This window comes from Sapajus apella, unplaced genomic scaffold (genome assembly GCF_009761245.1).
Source record: "Sapajus apella isolate SASKATOON/1434 unplaced genomic scaffold, GSC_monkey_1.0 scaffold25, whole genome shotgun sequence".
In the NCBI taxonomy this organism is placed as follows: domain Eukaryota; kingdom Metazoa; phylum Chordata; class Mammalia; order Primates; family Cebidae; genus Sapajus; species Sapajus apella.
Window position 1 is genome coordinate 20,120,635 of NW_022436965.1, and position 20,065 is coordinate 20,140,699.

Here is a 20,065-nt window from a genome sequence, read left to right on the forward strand (position 1 = left end):
GGTTGTCTGGGCCTGGAGCGCATTGGTTGCAAACGGCACGAGGAAATGTTTTGGAACGATGGAACTCTTCTCTATCTTCATTGGGACTACAGCTATAAGACTGTGTACTTTTTTAAAATCAAAGCTCAGCAAATATTATACTTAAAACTGGTCAATGTTATTGTATGCAAATTATACCTCAATAAAGATAATGGAAGGAAGAAAGGGGGAAGGAAGGTGGGGAAGAGGGAAGGAAAGAGGCAAAGAAAGGAAGAAAGGGGAAAAGAAAAGAAATTAGGAACAGAAAAAAGAAAGGGAAGAGAAATAAGGGGAGGGAAGGAGAGGGGAGGGACTAAGCATTTCAGTTTTTCACAAAGTATAGTTGCTTCAGTAAGAGTAGTTTTTAATCGCTTTTTATCCCGTCATGTAAAACACTTCAGGCTTTTTTTTTTTCCCCCAGATCCTTGTTATCTGCCTACATCTACTCTGATGGTCTCACCTTCTTTTCTTAAAGAATTTGTCAAGTTGATTGTACCAAACAAAAATAACTGCATCCCAAAGAGAAATTCTGGCACCAGCTGATGATAGGGAATCTTTCACTTAATTAAATGAGGGATTCCTCAGGCAGAGGAAACTGCCCATTCCACTTGGCTATCTATGGCACCCACCTCTTCCCTTCCTGACCTCACTTGCTCCATTTTATTATTGAAAGCCCCACCCAACCCTTTACACTTCTTTTAATATTGAGCAACTCAGTTCCCTCTCTTCATTAAGGAAGATCAGTTTCTTCATTCTCTCCCTCTCCTACCAATAGGGAAAGTCCAATATACGTGAAGGCATTACTGGTGGGTCTTTGGGTGCACAAAGAACAGAAGTAAGACGTCTAAGTTTCAGAGGATGGACACATTTTGTATTCATACAGACAACCAGACTGCATATGGGAGTGAGACTCTGTGGCACTGGGGAAAAAATTGAGATAATCAGATGGCTAAGATGAAATAAAGAGATAAAATAGAGCTGAGGATCACAGAAGTTGGAAAGAAGATCTGAAATAGCAAAACAAAACAATATAACAACAGCTCTGACTATCCTCCCATTTTGTCTTAATAGGCTGAGTATGTCTTGTTAAATACCACAAAGAAGATATAGCCCATTCTTATATTCTGAGATGATTTACTGATCAAAGGTGATTCAATTATCTGATTATATTTAAATAATAATTGTTCAGGTACCCTGGAAAATTAACTTGCTAAACCTTAATTTACAAATAACTTTTGTCATTCTTAAGATCACCATTGTATCAAAGCCTTTATAACTACATGGGCATAGAAATGGGAATATGTGAATCTTCCCAAATAGTAAAAGTTCACTATTGAAGGACATATGAATCTCCGGGGAGCTTATCTTAGCTATCCCCAGATTTGAGGGTGGTGAAAACGCAGTCCGCAGAAACTGCCCACATGTCTTGATGGCTCTTACTTCCCAGGTGCTTCTTACCTTGACCACACATTCCCTGTGGAGAAGATGGATGATGCTGTGGCTCCAGGCCAAGAATACACCTATGAATGGAGTATCAGCAAGGACAGTGGGCCCACCCAAGATGACCCTCCATGTCTCACACACATCTATTACTCCCATGAAAATCTGATCGAGGATTTCAACTCTGGGCTGGTTGGACCTCTGCTCATCTGTAAAGAAGGTAAGAACACCTCCACCAAAAGATTCAACAATGAAATGTTGGAATGGTAAGGAGTTCTGTCATGGGAAAATGCTTGGGAACATCTTGGTAACTTCTTGTACATCAAACAGAGGAAGAGGGCATGGAGACCAGATCATTGCCTGGCAGGAGAAGAAACACCTGTTATTTCAGGGTGTGGATCCACCTCTGCCTCTTCTCATTCCTCCTTCATCTCAGTCCTCAAGATTCTCCCATGCAAATTCCTGTTTGAGAGTGTGTTCTGATGTCATGTTTGTACTATCTGTAACATTTACCTCAAGGCTGAAGTCTTTTAGAAAGTCTACAGCAACCTATACTCTCCCGAAAGAGCTCTTAAAGAGAACTTTGGCTAACATATCTGACATAGCTGAGGTTTGGGCTGGTAATTTGGTCTATAAACACGTTAAATGCCAGCTTCCTTTCTTATAAACAAGCTGAACACGTTGGGTGGTAGGTTTCAAACACACTCAAGTGACTTTACAAGAAATTTTATTGGCTGGGCTTCTTAGAAGAAAGCTTGGATCTTCATTTTACCCCATGAGAATCCAGCCCATCTTTCTTTAAAACAAGCAAACAACCACAGTGAGCCATAGCATGGGAAATAACGTCATGGACTCACCATCTGTCTGTACATACACCCAGACCATACTTATATACCTTCCCAATGCATTTACTCATTATACATTTTTTTTCATTCCCTAGTATACACAAGATACCGTGAGGGTACTGCAAAAACACTTAAAACTTATGAAAGGCTCTTCTTTCATTTTACCATCAGCAGCATGTTTTTCTCATAGTGAGAATAAATTAATGCTAATACTTCCAACCAATTCCCTAATGTCTATTTTCATATATAAATAAGATGACAGCATTAAACTTGGGACATGATGCGTTTACCAACTGAGCTAATGTATCTATATACTGGTCTATTGAGACCGGAGGAAACGGATAGTTTCACAGTTTGAGAGTCACCAAATGTTTTCTTTCCAAACTGGATGAAGTAAAGCCTGTTCCCCAAGGCAACAAGGTGTCAAAGAAAACAGTGTGGCACATGATTTTTAATAACCCTAGAACCATTATTACTTGATAAATATGCAGTTTTTAAAAATAAGAACTTCCTCAAGGCGATATCATTATGGTTGATTGCTTGCCCTAAACTCTTGGCTATCCAGGAAAGCTAATGAGTCTTCTATCTGCAGTGCTACTGAAAATATGTCTTTCCTTTCATAGGGACCCTAACTGAAGATGGGACACAGAAGATGTTTGACAAGCAACTTGTGCTACTGTTTGCTGTGTTTGATGAAAGCAAGAGCTGGAGCCAGTCATCATCCCTAATGTACACAGTCAACGGATATGCGAATGGGACAATGCCAGGTAACGTGAGGGGTGTGCACCATTCAGCAACAGTAAAATCGTTAGTAATTCTTTGCTCCTGTTGCTTTTCGTTCCTGTTGTTTTCTTCAAGGCACTAGGGAAGCTGATCTTACTCAATATTTTGCAGCTCCTTATCAAGAAGGTAATATTTTCTCATCTGTTTCTTAAAAAACAGGAAATATAAGAGACAAATTAGAAGCTAGAGAAGAAATGTGCAGCCTTGTTAGATACAGTGATCTGATTAGGTTTCACCTTGGCCTGTACTTTCAAAAAGACCTTCAGGGTATCAGCTCAGCCTCTCTCTCTGAGTTCTGCAGTTCCTACTATATGATGACCATGCCTTCTTCAAGGACAACCCTTAGCAGGAAGGGTCAACAGAAAGATTGCATAAAACAACTGCAGTGAAGATGAACAGATTAGAAGTAATCCCCAACACACAAAAATACTACCAGCTCTTTAAAAGGTGATAGAAGAGTCATACTCAATGGCATCTAGAATGTTTTCTCTTTCTATCTGCGTTTGGACTCTTGTGAGAAAGTAAAATCATAGCAACCATTAAGAGAAAAAATAACTTACTCCCACTTAGACCACATCTTTTCTATTTCTCTCTGGTAGAACTGACCTACAACTAAAAATCCAGTGTATATTACACTAGCTTGAGAGAAAAATACTAAAAAATGAAAATGTCACTTTACTAAATAGGCCATATTTCAAAACACTAAAATTCTTAGAGGTTATTCTCTAATGCCATCTGAAAACCACAAATGGCTTCACTGGCTAAAAGACAGTATTTGTTAAGAGTTGGGGTCTAGGTAGTGTTTCTAAATTGTATTCTATTTCATTTGACTACATTTTCTACTTGGTTTTTGGAAAGTATACTCCTATGACTCTCGGTATCGATCCTGCATTCCAGTACCAGGAGATTGTAAAACCTGGGGCTTAGTTGACTGGCCTCAAGCTTAAAAAATCTGAGTTCAGACCTCACTCACTTCTCTACCTTCTGTGGCCCTTGACAATTAGTTGTGCTTACTTAGAAAAGAACACTACCCATTTATCCTAATAACTATTTCCTGGCAGAGTGAACAATCTGTGTAAGTATATGGATGCCAAAAAAGGCAAAACCATATGCACAAAAATAAAAATAAATTGATCTAAGCTTAGAGCTTAGGAATTTATAGTTCTCAAAAGAATAATTGGGGGTAAATGGGACAGGGTAGGGAAAGACCATTAGTGGAAACTAAGAATAGTAAACATTGGTAAAACCATCTGCCCTATAAAGCGGAATAAATTGAATAAATATGATAAATGCTAATACAGATATGTTAATTGCTGAACTCAACATGAGCATTTCCTTGGTGTGGATAAATGCTTCCACCAAAGCCTCCTACCTTGTAGCTTTTTGATCTCAGATTCTAGCTTCTATTTCTTACCAGTTATACAAGGAATCCTGGCTTTGTTGCTGACACACAGCAGGTGCTCAATACATTCGGTGAGTGAATGTTTGATCACAGAATACTTGACTGAATGCTTATTTTGGCCTGTATCTCTCTCTGTTTCTCAGATATAACAGTTTGTGCCTATGAACACATCAGCTGGCATCTGCTTGGAATGAGCTCAGGGCCAGAATTGTTCTCCATTCATTTCAACGGGCAGGTCCTGGAGCAGAACCATCATAAGGTCTCAGCCATCACCCTTGTCAGTGCTACATCCACTACCGCAAATATGACTGTGAGCCCAGAGGGAAAGTGGATCATATCTTCTCTCACCCCAAAACATTTGCAAGGCAAGAAACTCTCCTGACAGTCTTGCTTCTGAATACAGATTCCTTTCTTCCCAGGCACTAACTCCCTCTTTCTGCCTTGCACTTTCAAGCCACCTGCACCCCAGACAAACATGCCTTGATTCCTAACAACTAAACTTAGATACTCTGCTCTTAGATTTATAAATTGCTTTTGGGGGATAGAGAAAGTAAAAGAATTGACAAATATTTTTTTAAAAAATTAAGCAAAAACTGAAAAGGTCTCTAACTTCCTTGGTAAAAGAAAGGAGGAAGGAAACAAATCCATAAACAGATATTCTTTCTTGGGATTACTTCATATGTAGCCAGAGAAAAAGACCTGGGTGCTAGCACAAAACAAACATCTGCCAATTTACAGAAGCACTAAGTTATGGAAAGTGTAAAAGTTTAGCTTGAAACCATTAAGCTTTACAGTGGCATGAATAAAAAGTCTAGTATGGAGAGGAGCTCAATGAATGTGTGTTGAATGGATCATACCTAGCATCTAAACAGCTGAGGGGTGAGCTCTAAAGGACACTGGTGAATTCAAATGGGAAAATAAACCAGCCCAGGTTATGGGGTGTCATGTAAACAAAATAACTTTTCTACTACACATTGTTGCTGAAAAACTGTTGAGAGGAGGGTTCATGTAAACAGAGACTAAAATCTAAGTAAATTATATCACTATAGGAATCATTATAAGCAATACATATAAGGAGGAGATAATGTATAAGCAACACATATAAGAAGGAGATACTTCATGAGATCATTTCCATTTCTTTTCACATGGGCAGCCAAAATTATATTTGAAGTAATAAAACCATCCCAATATCTGTGAAAGATAGAGTTCCCGATAATATTAAAACAAACTTTTGTTTTTTGTTAAGGATAAGTACATTATGTATTGCTATTAATATTTAATTTTTAACAACAATCTCATTAAGTACTAGTGCTTTGTTCATTTTACAGATTAAGGGAGAGATGACAGAAAAATGAGAATTCAACAAGACATAATTCATAGGGTCTTAAGAAGTTGAAAATTATAATAAATTTGCCTGCTCGAGGAGAAATAAAAGGGAATCTTTCCAAGTTTTTTCCCCTAACCCCTCTTCTTTTCCTCCCTTTTAAAATTTTTGCCTTTTCTGGATGCCACTGAATTAGTTCCAAACTAAAATCTTCAAAAGTCGCCTTTGCATTACTTTCACTGTTTCTATATTAATATAAATCTTCCACAAATTGATTTAAAGGATATGCATTTCCATCAACCATAATTTCTTCTCTCAAGTTATTTCATTGTCTTGCTTTCCTAACTCAGCTGGGATGCAGGCTTACATTGACATTAAAAACTGCCCAAAGAAAACCAGGAGACTTAAGAAAATAACTCGTGAGCAGAGGCGGCAAATTAAGAGGTGGGAATACTTCATTGCTGCAGAGGAAGTCATCTGGGACTACGCACCTGTAATACCAGCGAATATGGACAAGTGAGTTGTTGGGGTTCATACCACTGGGCAAAGATTCAAGATACATTCCATAGGGCCCTAGATGTTTGGGGGTGAAATGTTATAAGTCGACAGCTCTCAAGGGGACATGTATTGGTTTCTATTTAAGTCTTCTTGTAAAAATTAATCTTGAATTACTCCCAAATCACCAAAGAAATTCAGCCTAATCATTATAAACATAGCAACAGCAGCTGCCACTTATTGAATGCTTGCCATTGCCAAGCACTGTATTAAACCCTTTCTGAAAGCTTCACTTCAATTCTACCAACCAGATAATGCTCTTATTTATTTTTATAGATGAGGAAATGGGTCAGAGAGATTAAGAGATTTGGAAATTCAAATAGCTCTTAAACACTTGAAAAGTTACCCAACTTCACTCATAATAAGAGAAATGCAAATTAAACTTCACAGAAATACTATTTTTATCTAACAGATTCACAAATCCAGATGACATCATCTGTTGACTAGGCTGTGAGAAATAAGCACTATCATATATTGCTGGTGGAAGATTAAATTGGTAAAGAGATTCTGGAGGATAACTTGGGAATATGAATCAAAATTCTAAATGCATAAACCCTTTGACTCAGCTATCTCATCCTGGAAATCTAACTATACAGATATACTTGTTCACAGGTGAAATGATGTATGTACAACATATTCACTGCTACAATGTTAGTAGTAGTAAGACTGGAAACAACTCAAAATGTCAATCATTAGGAAACTAGTTTAATAAATTATGATACATTCATACAGTGGAATACTAAGCATCAAAAAAAGAGGATGCAAACACTCTATATGTACTAATACAAAAAGTTTTCCAAGATATGTTATTAAATTGAAAAGTTGGGATATAATCTAGCATGTATATATAGCTGCCTTTTGTTAAAGAATATTTATATTTGCTTATTTGTAAGACACATTTGCATTTATTTTCATAAAGATATTCTGAAATTATACACATGAAATTAATATGTGGCCACCAAGAAAATTGAGGGACGGCTAGGGAGGTCACATTGATGGTTATCAGATATAAGTAAGAGTTTTTACTGTAATAAAAATTATGCAAATGTATTTTCTATTAAAAAGAATCAAACTAGGAAAAAGAACCAAATAAAAAGAACTTTAACCAAGGGTATAAAATTGGTGACAGAACTGAGATAGGAATCCAGGAGTGTTTGGCAACAGTCACTGCTTTCCACTGTGTAAAATAAATTCATAAAATAGACAGATACTCTATTTTGAAGGATTGCTGGGTTAAATGATATTTCTGACTTTAGGTCTTTGCAGAATTGCCATACTGTCTTCCACAATGGTTGAACTAATTTACAGTCCCACCAGGAGTGTATATGTGCTCCTTTTTCTCCATAACCTTGCCAGCAGCTGTTGTTTCTTAACTTTTCAATCATTCTCATTCTGACTGGCGTGAGATGGCATCTCATTGTGGTTTTGATTTGCATTTCACTAATGATCATTGATGGTGAGCTTTTTAAAATATGCTTTTTGGCTGCATATAGTTGCTTTTGCAAACTAAGGCAATAAAAGGGCAGGGGAAAAATGGTTCATGTTGCTGCTGCTGAAGTATTTATCTCAGTAGCTACAAAAAAATGGGTGAAGGAGGTTGTTTTTCAATCATCTCTGAGGATTGGTTAGATGGTGGAAGAAAGCCCAAGAGCATAGAACTATAATTAATAGTGCTAGTAAAGGCTTCCTGGGGTGAGAAGATGCTTTTAGGGATTAAAAAATGCTTTCAAAACCAAAAAGGCTATCATAGATTAAGTGATAGGAGAGACTTTAGAAAAATTTGTGGTATCCTTTCATCCAGTATATGCCTTTTCCCAGAGATATCAAAGGTCTGCTGTCTCAGTGAGAATGATAGGAAGATCTAAGTAGCTGCTTCTAACCAATTACCTGTGACTTTTATCAGTGATGCAAGAGGCAACTTAGAAGTTTCCAGTTTTTCAACTGACAGAAAACATCAGGACTTTGCAAGCTACACTAAGAAATTTTTAGAGAACTAGCAGAACTTATCAGCACAAGCGTTTCCCCCATCCTACTGACATCTCTATTTGAGAAAGTGGCTTAATTTTTTAAAATTTTGTTTCACCTTAAGAAAATACAGGTCTCTGCATTTGGATAATTTCTCAAACCGAATTGGAAAACATTATAAGAAAGTTATTTACACACAGTACGAAGATGAGTCCTTCACCAAACATATAGAGAATCCCCATATGAAAGAAGATGGGATTTTGGGTCCTATTATCAGAGCCCAGGTCAGAGACACACTCAAAGTAAGTAACAGAAATACAGAATCATTGGAGAAATTAAATAGCAAAATATTACAAAGTACCTGGTTATTTTTTAATTTTAAAAGAAAAGGGCATTCATATAATTTTAAATTCAAATGCAACTTTTAGTTTTTATTTAATATTTGCATTAATTTATAGCCTACTTAATAATACAAAGGATCTGAGATAATTTCTCAGATTATAAAGGCATAAAACAAAGAGTCTATGTAATTGGGATAGAGAAAATAAAGCCACAGATAAATAGCTACTGTGTGACCCTGTAAGTCTGTCTTCAAATTTTGTCCTAAGCTTTATAGCAGCCAGTGTAAAAAAGAAAATATGGCCGGGTGTGGTAGCTCATGCCTGTATTCCTAGCACTTTGGGAGGCCAAGGCAGGCGGATCATGAGGTCAGGAGTTCGAGATCAACCTGGCCAATATGGTGAAACCCCTATCTACTAAAAATACAAAAATTAGCCGGATGTGGTGGCATGCACCGGTAGTCCCAGATACTCGGGGAGGCTGAGGCAGAAGAATCGCTTGAAGCCGGGAGGTAGAGGTTGCAGTGAGCCAAGATTGCACCACTGCACTCCAGCCTGGGTGACAGAATGAGACTCCATTTCAAAAAAAAAAAGGAAATATGTCAGGGTGAGGTTTACATCATCTACAAAAAGAAAGCTCCATTTACCCTGATATTAAGATCTAAGAAAAACTTCTTTAATGAATTCTTCAAAAGAGAGTGCTGAGTGATACAGTGGATGGCATCCTTAACAAAATTCTTATAACTGGCATAATAGATTAAAAGTTGCAAAGCTTTTAAAAATAATGTTTCTCATTATAGCTAAGAACATAGCAGTAAACATAATTGAACAGAAACAATTTTTACTCAAACATTTTTTAATGTAGTCTAGGTATGGTTGGACTCTTATGAAGGTCAACTCCATGTATCAAGAACATGGAGTTTTTCTCAGGCAATTCTTCTTAAATGTCATGTCACTTCACCAAGCTAGATAAGAATTAGACAGCAGAGAATTGAGGGTTGCAACCTTTGACAAGATCCTAGAATGCAGATAATCTACTGACAAAGGATGATCCAAAGGCTTTGATAATCAACCAAATAAAAGATAAGATTAAGGTTCTCTTTTGTAAATTAAAGAGACTGTCTAGGACTCCTGTGTGTATAATTCATCTGACAAGGTCTATTCTGTTCATTTAAAATACCCAAAGGACAAAAGCATTTTTTTTTCTTCATGTGTCTTTCCCTTCTTCCATTTCTGATCTCTTTTATATGCTCTTAGCAAGTATAGACATACCTCATGAGAAGTTCAGGATCTGGCTATTGTCTGTGCCTCTCAAGAAAGTGGCTTTTTTTTTTTTTTTTTTTTTTTTTTGAGGGCCTTACTCCATTGCCCAGGCTGGAGTGCAGTGATGTGATCATGGCTCGCTGTAGCCTCTGCCTCCTGGGCTCAGGTGATTCTCCTACCTCAGCCTCCCAAGTAACTGGGACTACAGGCATGCACCCCAATGCCTGGCCAATTTTTGTATTTTTTTTGTGGAGACGAGGTTTTACCATGTTGCCCAGGCTGGTCTTGAACTCTTGAGCTCAAGTGATCCACCTGCTTTGGCCTCCCAAAGTGCTGGGATTACAAGTTTGAGTCACTGTACCCAGCTGAGAAGATGACTTCAAAGACAGTATCCTAAAAAATCTGCCAGGCATGGGAAGGGGATCATGGTCTAGAAATGAGGAGCAGATTCAAAATGAGATTTGGCACAAGCTGAAAGGAGAAGGACAGGCGAATGGGGACCTGCTTTGAGAGGGTGATACTGTGAGGAAAACGTCACTTCTCCTAACCTATCCTCTAAAGTCAGACTTCGCTTCCATTTTCCACCTTAATATGTGAGTGGAATATGCTCTCCGATGCTCCTTCCAGGTGATGAGGGGCGGTTACTGCAGATAAACAGATCTAATTTTCCCACTGTGTGTACACACACACCACCCAAAAGGTGAATATGCAAAGCTAGCATCTTATATTAGTTCTCATGATCAACCTGAAATCCTAGAATAAATTTGATCTAACTTTGTAGATCGTGTTCAGAAATATGGCCAGCCGCCCCTATAGCATTTATCCTCATGGAGTGACCTTCTCGCCTTATGAAGATGAAGTCAACTCTTCCTTCACCTCAGGTTTGAATCTTTCACTTCTACTGAATCCCACTAGTGGCTTCTGAAAGGCTGTCATGTTTTTCTGCTATTCTCCTTGCCCAATGGTGTCACTACTGAAGTCAGGGAGTATACACGTACGAGTATCCTAAAAATCACCCTTTTCACTTAAGAAATTTCATCTGGTGTCTTTTATTAGTGTCATAGCGGCCTCTACTGGAGCAGTATCTAATGGCTACCTGCTATCCAGGTTCCAAGCAGAATATTCAAAGAATTCATTTTGCAATATTAATCGATTCTAACGAAAGCTCAATTATTCATTTATTTATTATCATGAAATAACTTTGCAAAGGAAAATAATGTTGAATATATTTTCTTTCAGGCAGTAACACCATGATCAGAGCAGTTCAACCAGGGGAAACCTATACTTATAAGTGGAACATCTTAGAGTTAGATGAACCCACAGAAAATGATGCCCAGTGCTTAACAAGACCGTACTACAGTAACGTGGACATCATGAGAGACATCGCCTCTGGGCTAATAGGACTACTTCTAATCTGTAAGACCAGATCCCTGGACAAGCGAGGAATACAGGTATTTTGTCCTTGAAGTAACCTTTCAGAAATTCTGGGAATTTCTTCTGGCTAGAACGTATTAGGTCTCCTGCCTACATAATGGGGCTTTTCCTTCAAGGAAACAGTAAATATCAAGTAGTCCTTTTTAGCACCCGTGTGATAACATTTATTCTTTGTTTTTTGTCTTGTCTATTTTTAATCAGGACCCTCACTGCAGAAGGCAAGTCTAGAGTGTGGTAACATATGTTTTCTTAGTTTCAAATCCCACGGCTGTTGGTATTGGATGTGATGAGCAAGTTGATTAGCCTTTCCTAATTTCTCCCTTTTGTCAAATGGGCAATACCCCTCCTAAAAATGTTACAGGTCTGTTTGTGGGTTCAGTGAGATACCATCTGGTAAAAGTGTATAGCTCTTTACCAGTCTTTGTTATTTTTAGAGACCTGCAGTAGGGAGAGAGAGGAGAGATTCTCTGAAAACAACCACGTTTAGAGACACAGTTCCTAGTGAAATTGAACCCAGATAATGATCCATCTCTGTTGAAACTATACAGAAGAATGTGAACAAGTATACTGAATTTCTGAGTTTGCATTGAAGAATTATAGTCTCATATTATTAAACTAAAATTCCCAATTATGCTAAACTATAACCAAAGAGGTCTTATCTCAAGGCATACCACATAAATATATGTTGAGAAAAAATCAGAAATGAATTTCTGGACACATGGAAGATCCTGATTTATTGAGCTAGGAAAGGAAACAGGTAGGAGAAGCATACTTTTCTATTGCAACCTTCTGTTCTACCCTTCGCAATTATTCAGATCATATTCAGTTAATCATTCATGTTGAAAGGTGTGCAATTACAGAGATAGACAGACTTTCAGTTGCCATGGTGAAATGAGACTTTTCTTTTGGGTGTTTTTTTTTTTTTCTTTTGAGACAGAGTCTCGTTCTGTCACTCAGGCTGGAGTGCAGTGGCATCATCTTGGCTCACTGCAATCTCTGCCTACTGGGTTCAAGTGATTCTCCTGCCTCAGCCTCCCTAGTAGCTGAGATTACAGGTGCCCACCACCACGCCTATCTAATTTTGGTATTTTTGTTTTGTTTTGTTTTTGAGATGGAGTCTCCCTCTGTCACCAGGCTGGAGTGCAATGGTGTGATCTACTCACTGCAACCTCTGCCTCCAAGTTCAAGTGATTCTCCTGCCTCAGCCTCCTAAATAGCTGGAACTACAGGCATGTGCCACCATGCTCAGCTAATTTTTGTATTTTTAGTAGAGACGGGGTTTCACCATGTTGGTCAGGATGGTCTCAATCTCTTGACCTTATGATTTGCCTGCCTCGGCCTCCCAAAGTGCTGGGATGACAGGCGTGAGCCACCATGCCTGGCTAATTTTTGTATTTTTTAGTACAGACAGGGTTTCACCATGTTGGCCAGGCTGGTCTTGAACTCCTGACCTCAGGTGATCCACCCCCCTCAGCCTCCCAAAGTGCTGGTATTACAGGCGTGAGACACCACGCCCGGCTCTTTTGGGATGTTTTAATCTCTGAATTTTCTGATCTGTTCTGTTTGCATTTGCATATTACCTTCAGCTCTAACATGTGCTGTGTACAAAATGGACTCTCATAAATGCCTGAAATAGATGGCTTCCATAGTTCCAGGAACTGTGTCGCTTTGGTTTCTGAGAACTCAGTGGTGTAGGTAATTTGCTAGAACACTAATGACTGAATACAGCATTTTTTAACTTTTAAGTTCAGGGGTCCATGTGCAGGATGTGCTGGTTTATTACACTGGTAAACATATGACATGGAGGTCTGTTGTACTGATTATTTCATCACCCAGGAATTGAGCCATTAGTTATTTTTCCTGATCCTGTCCCTCTTCCACCCTCCATCCTCCAATAGGCCCCAGTGTGTACTGTTCCCTTATATGTGTCCATATGTTCTCATCATTTAGCTCTCACTTGTAAGTGAGAACATGCAGTATGTGTTTTCCTGTTCCTGTGTTAATTTACTTAGGATAATGGCCTCCAGCTCCATCCATGTCCCTGGAAAGGACATAATCATGTTCTTTTTGATGGCTGCATAGTATTCCATGGTGTATATGTACTACATTTTCTTTATCCAGTCTATCATTGATGGGCATTTGGGTTGATTCCATGTCTTTGCTATTGTGAAGAGTGCTGCAGTGAACATATGCATTCATGTGTCTTTATAACAGAATGATTTATATTGCTTTGGGTACATACCCAGTAATAAAATTGCTGGCTTGAATGGTATTTCTGACTTTAGGTCTTTGAGGACTCACCATGGTGTCTTCCACAGTGGTTGAACTAATTTACACTCCCACCAAGATTGTAAAAGCATTTCTTTTTCTCTACAACCTTGTCAGCATCTGTTAGCCTTTGACTTTTTAATAATAGCCATTCTTACTGGTATGAGATGGTATCTCACTGTGGTTTTGATTTGCATTTCTCTAATGATCAGTGATGTTGAGCTTTTTTCATATGCTCTTTGGCCACATATATGTCTTCTTTAGAAAAGTGTCTGTTCATGTCTTTTGCCTACTTTTTAATGGGGCTATTTGTTTTTTTTCTTGTAAATTTAAGTCCTTTATGAATGCTGGATATTAGACCTTTGTCAATACATAGTTTGTAAAAATTTTCTCCCATTCTGCAGGTTGTTTATTCTGTTGATAGCTCCTTTTGCTGTACAGAAGCTCTCTAGTTTAATTAGATTTCATTTGTCAATTTTTGCTTTTGTTGCAATTACTTTTTGTGTCTTCATCATGAAAGCTTTGCCCATGCCTATGTCCCAAATGGTATTGTCTAGGTTATCTTCCGGAGCTTAATAGTTTGGGGTTTCACATTTACATTTTTTTTTTTTTGAGATGGAGTCTTAACGTTGTCACCCAGGCTGGAGTGCAGTGGCGCAATCTCGGCTCACTGAAACTTCCGCCTCCTGGGTTCAAGCTATTCTCCTGCCTCAGCCTGCCTCCTTAGTAGCTGGGATTTGCCTCAGCCTCCCAAAGTGCCAAGATTACAGGCATGAGCCATCGTGCCTGGCCTACATTCATGTCTTTAATCCATCTTGAGTTAATTTTTGTTTATGGTGTAAGGAAGGAGTCCAGTTTCAATGTTCTGCCTATGGCTAGCCACTTATCCCAGAACCATTTATTAAATAGGGAAGGCTTTCCCCATTGCTTGTTTTTGTCAGGTTTCTGGCAGATCAGATAGTTGTAGGTGGGCAGCCTTATTTCTGAGTTCAGTATTCTGTTCTATTGGTCTATGCATCTGTTCTTGTACCAGTACTATGCTGTTTTGTCCTCCAGAGGGCAGCAGACATCGAACAGAGGGCTGTGTTTGCTGTATTCGACGAGAACAAAAGCTGGTACCTTGAGGACAACATCAACAAGTTTTGTGAAAATCCTGATGAGGTGAAACGTGATGACCCCAACTTTTACGAATCGAACGTCATGAGCAGTAAGTCAGAGTACTATTTTTGTTCATCAGTTTTTCACTCCTGTGGTTGAAATATGACTGTGCCTAGAGTCAGAGACATGGATTAGAATCCACTCGCTAAAGAGCACCTCCAATCCTCACTTCCAGTCCAAAGACTTGGTGATGAAATCCATGGGTGACATCATAGCAAAATTTTTAAGCAAGAGGTCAAAGGCTCTCTATCCTTAGAAATGGACTTGGTCTTCTGTTCCAAGCGTGTGGGTATGTGTGCACATGCACATGTGTGTGTACACGTATGCACGTGTGCACACACAGACATACTCTGGGCAGTGAGGAACAGGGTGAGGGGCTGGGGGTAATGGAAGATGTTACAGTCCATGTCAGTAGCATCCAAGAACTTTAGACTGAGTTCAGGGTGAATATTCTATATGGCCAGGGCAGAAACAAGGCAAATAATCCAAAGATGGATTAACACATCAAAGTAGGGCAAAATGGCTACAGGGACCTAAGAGTCTTGGAAATTCAATGCATGAAGAAGTTTAAAGTGGTCAGTAAGAAGTTCAGGACAGAAGGAATTTCCTAAACGAGGGTTCCGGCATTTGCTGCAGTTCTAAAGTTCCGTAGTCAAAAGCACTGCCATGGCAGTCTGAGAGAAATGTCACTGAGCCAGTTGGAAGCAAACTTCTCCACAACAGCCAGGGTCCCCCTAGTGAGTCCCCTCTCAGAGTCTACAGTCATGGTAATCACCTTCTCTCTTAGGTAATCACACATGTGAGGATGATTTCTCCATGTTCTGTTCATATAGCTTCAGACGACTGACAGCTACAGATTATCAGAGCTCACAGGTGCCAGGACAAATAATTCAGACAGAAAATTACTCTCAGCTTTCTTTGCATCACTTCCTTTTGGCAGTGAATCGATCATCGTTCTAGACTAGTGCTGTCCAATAGAAAGTACATATGAGCTACATATGTAATTTAAAATTTCCTGATAGCCACATTGAAGAAAGAAATAGGTGATATTAATTTTAGTAACATGTTTTACTTAACTCAATATACCCTAAATATTACCATTTCAACACATAATCCATATAAAAGTTAATGATATTTACTTTATTACTAAGTATTTGAAATCCAATGTATATTTTACACTCACAGCATACCTCAGTCCAGTCTTCCCACATTGCAAGTACTCATAGCCACTTGTAGCCAATGGCTACCATATTGAACAATGCAGTTATAGACGATTTAGAAAAACATCTAGAATGAGGTACAAACTAATAATAATATATCATGTAAGTTATTCAAGTGACTTAAGTGATTTAAGTAGGTATTTAAATATTTGTTAACATCAGTCATTACACTGGTACTAAGGCTGAGAGTGGTAATCCAGGTAGATATGAGCCCTGCCCTCATAGAAATCAAACCTTTGATTTTTTACTGCTATGCTTAGTATATAATAAAAATATTCCCTACAGCTGTGTCCCTTTTAACAATAATGAAAATGTATGAACTGGATACCCGAAACTGTGGGTACTATATAGATTATAAGACAGAGCAATAAAAACTAAAAAATATGCTAAATGGTCTTTACTTTTAGGTACATTACTTCTTATCCAATGACTAATGTTATCAAAAAGATGAATTTCTTATATTAGGCCTCCAAGTGGAATTATTGGAATATCTTTAAAGGCAGAGAGTGGAACACAAAATATTTACTATACATTTGATGAATGAATAAATCAATATAAATGGAAGGTTTATCTTTTTCTTGATATTTCTCTTTTGGCTAATTTAGAAGAATAATCTCTCATTTGAGAATTCTGAGTTTGATCTTCTAGTCACATGTTAGATCAGATAAAGCTTATCTTGGATAATCACTGTTTTGACACAGCCATATTAACAGAGACATTTATCTTAGGTATAATTAGACACATGCCCTTTCGTTGGCATAGACCTAGAATTTTAACAGATTTTACTCTTTCAGCTATCAATGGCTATGTGCCCGAGAGCATACCTACTCTTGGATTCTGCTTTGATGACACTGTTCAGTGGCACTTCTGTAGTGTGGGGACCCAGAATGACATTTTGACCATCCACTTCACTGGGCACTCATTCATCTATGGAAAGAGGCATGAGGACACCTTGACCCTCTTCCCCATGCGTGGAGAATCTGTGACGGTCACAATGGATAATGTTGGTGAGTAAGAGCCTGGACGTTCAGAGAGGCAGCTTGCTTTGAATTTCTGGTCTATAAAGGTCTGTGGGCAGCTCTCCAGGCTGCCAGGGCTCCTCTGTTTATCTCCCTGATCCCCTGCAGGCTTTTCTTTCAATGTTTCTCATGATTTCTCTTTGAGAAATTAATGACTTAAATGGATCCAGTCCTTTAATGTGGGTTATATTTCTCCTTCTCGGGGCAAAGTAGGAAGTAAAGACATACAACAGCAGAAAAATAAGGCATAACTCTGAGGAAGAAGCATAAATATTTTGGCCACAAAAGAGAATTTCTTTGATCAAAATGCCCTTTTCAGTTTTTTTGCGACAGCCATCTTCAGTCATCAGGTACAGTGCCTCAGAGGCTGCTTCAGCACCAGCTTTGGAGTTCGTCAGACTGGAGTGCAAGTCCTGATCTGCCACTCAATTGCTGTGTAACCTTACACAAGTTATGTGGCCTCGCTGAGCCACAAATCACACCTCACAGAGTTACTTTGACCATTCAAACAGTAATATGTGCCAAGTGCCTAGCACTCAGTAGATACCAGCAATGGTAACTATTGGAGACTCACCAAGAAATTTTTTTCAGACGGAGTCTTGCTCTGCCACCCAGGCTGCAGTGAAGTGGCATGATCTCGGCTCACTACAACCTCCGCCTTCCAGGTTCAAGCGATTCTCCTGCCTCAGTCTCCTGAGTAGCTGACACTACAGACTAATTTTTTGTATTTTTAGTAGAGATGGGGTTTCACCATATTAGCCAGGATGGTCTCTATCTCCTTGCCTCATGATCTGCCTGCCTTGGCTTCCCAAAGTGCTGGGATTACAGACGTGAGCCACCGCACCTGACCCCAAGAAATCTTTAGTGTGCCAGCAATGCATGTCATTTCAAAGATTCAAAGTTGCCCTCTTGAATTGCTTATTACTTAGAAACATCTAAATGTCTCTTATATGTGGGGATAGACCTCATCATCATCCCCTTAACTCTATTTCTAAAATAAGATGTGCTGTTATTTATGATATTAAAAGTTCATTTTATTTTTGATTCACCCCTTTCTTAATATATTCTCAAACAGTGAGATACTACCTGTCCTGAAAGACCTTTTTCTCCCCTAATCTCCACTAACTAATACTTTTGGTTTGTATTCTGTTAAATGAAATAAATGCACTAGTCATGTGCTTAGAGTCGCAGCAATGTCAAATTGCTTTAGAAAAAAAAAGTTTCTTAAACATTTCATTCTCATTTTCTCTCCTTATGTTATTGAGACCCAGTAATCAATAGTTCACAGATAAGCAGTGGTCCACAGCCCATACTTGAATGTCCCTGACTAAAGTTTATTAGAAATGACCTGCCACAATGGATTCTTATGTTTGCATGTCTTTTCTCAGACTTCCAGATCTCTCTTCTCTCTGTCTCTCTTCTGCAGGAACTTGGATATTAACTACCATGAATTCCAATCCAAGAAGCAAAAAGCTGAGGCTGAAATTCAGGGACGTTAAATGTATTCGAGATGATTATGAAGACTCATATGAGATTGAGATTTATGAACCACCAGAATCTTCGGTCATAGTTACACGGAAAATGCACGATCCTTCAGAAAATGAAGATGAAGAGAGTGATGCTGACTATGATTACCAGAATAGACTGGCTTCAGCGTTAGGAATTAGGTCACTGAGAAATTCATCACTGAATCAGAAAGAAGAGGAGTTCAATCTTACTGCCCTAGCTCTGGAGAATAACAGTGAATTTATTTCTCCAAACACAGATATAACTGTTGGTTCAAATTATTCTTCCCCAACGAATATTAGTAAGCTCACTGTCAGTAACCTTGCAGAACCTCAGAAAACCCCTTCTCACCAACAAGCCACTATAGCTGGTTCCCCACAGAGACACCTCATTGGCAAGAACTCAGTTTTCCATTCTTCCAGAGCAGAGCATTCCAGCCCTTATTCTGAAAACCCTATAGAGGATCCTCTACAGTCAGATGTCACAAGGATACATCTACTTTCACTTGGTGCAGGAGAATTCAGAAGTCAAGAACATCCTAAACATAAGGAACCCAAGGTGAAAAGAGACCAAGCAGCAAAGCACAGGTTCTCCTGGATGAAATCACCAACAGATAAAATTGGGAGGCATCTAAGCCAAGACAATGGTTCTTCTTCCAGAATGAGGCCCCGGAAGGACCTTCCTAGTGATCTGTTACTCTTAAAACAAAAGAATCCATCTAAGATTCTGGTTGGGAAATGGCATTTGGCTTCTGAGAAAGGTAGCTATGAAGTAATCCAAGATACTGATGAAGACACAGCTGTTAACAATCAGCTGATCAGCCCTCAGAATGCCTCACATGCCTGGGGAGAAAGCACCCCTCTTACCAACAAGCCTGGAAAGCTGAGTGGCCACCCAGAGTTTCCTAGAGTTAGACACAAAATTCTACAAGTAAGACAGGATGGAGGAAACAGTGGACTGAAGAGAAGCCAGTTTCTCATTAAGACACGAAAAAAGAGAAAAGAGAAGCATACACACCATGCTCATTTATCTCCAAGGGCCTTTCACTCTCTAAGAAGTGAAGCCTACAACATATTTTCAGAAAGAAGATTTAATCATTCCTTGTGGCTCCATAAATCCAATAAAACATCTCTTCCCATAGACCTCAATGAGACATTGCCCTCTGTGGATTTTGGCTGGATACCCTCACTTCCTGACCATAATCAGAATTCCTCAAATGACACTGGTCAGACAAGTTCTCCAGATCTTTATCAGTCAGTGCCCCCAGAGGAACGCTATGAAACATTCCCTATTCAAGACCCTGATCAAATGAACTCTACTTCAGACCCCAGTCACAGATCCTCTTTTCCAGAGTTCAGTGAGATGCTTGACTATGACCAAAATCACAAGTCCTTCCCCACTGATATCAGTCAAATGTCCCTTTCCTCAGAACATGAAGTCTGGCAGACAATCACCTCTCCAGACCTCAGCCAGGTGACCCTCTCTCCAGAACTTAGTCAGACAAACCTTTCCCCGGAACTGGGTCAG

At 39.0% G+C, this 20,065-nt stretch overlaps 1 protein-coding gene across 1 annotated transcript in view; it reads left to right on the forward strand.

Moving 5' to 3' along the window:
• Positions 1-20,065, forward strand: part of F5 (coagulation factor V) — a 70,011-nt gene that overhangs the window by 20,707 nt on the left and 29,239 nt on the right. Inside the window, 10 exon segments of the mRNA XM_032291441.1 lie at positions 1,466-1,678; positions 2,927-3,070; positions 4,632-4,853; positions 6,163-6,328; positions 8,457-8,634; positions 10,715-10,814; positions 11,173-11,384; positions 14,692-14,842; positions 16,808-17,020; positions 18,459-20,063. Of these exon segments, the coding sequence (XP_032147332.1) occupies positions 1,466-1,678; positions 2,927-3,070; positions 4,632-4,853; positions 6,163-6,328; positions 8,457-8,634; positions 10,715-10,814; positions 11,173-11,384; positions 14,692-14,842; positions 16,808-17,020; positions 18,459-20,063 (3,204 nt within the window).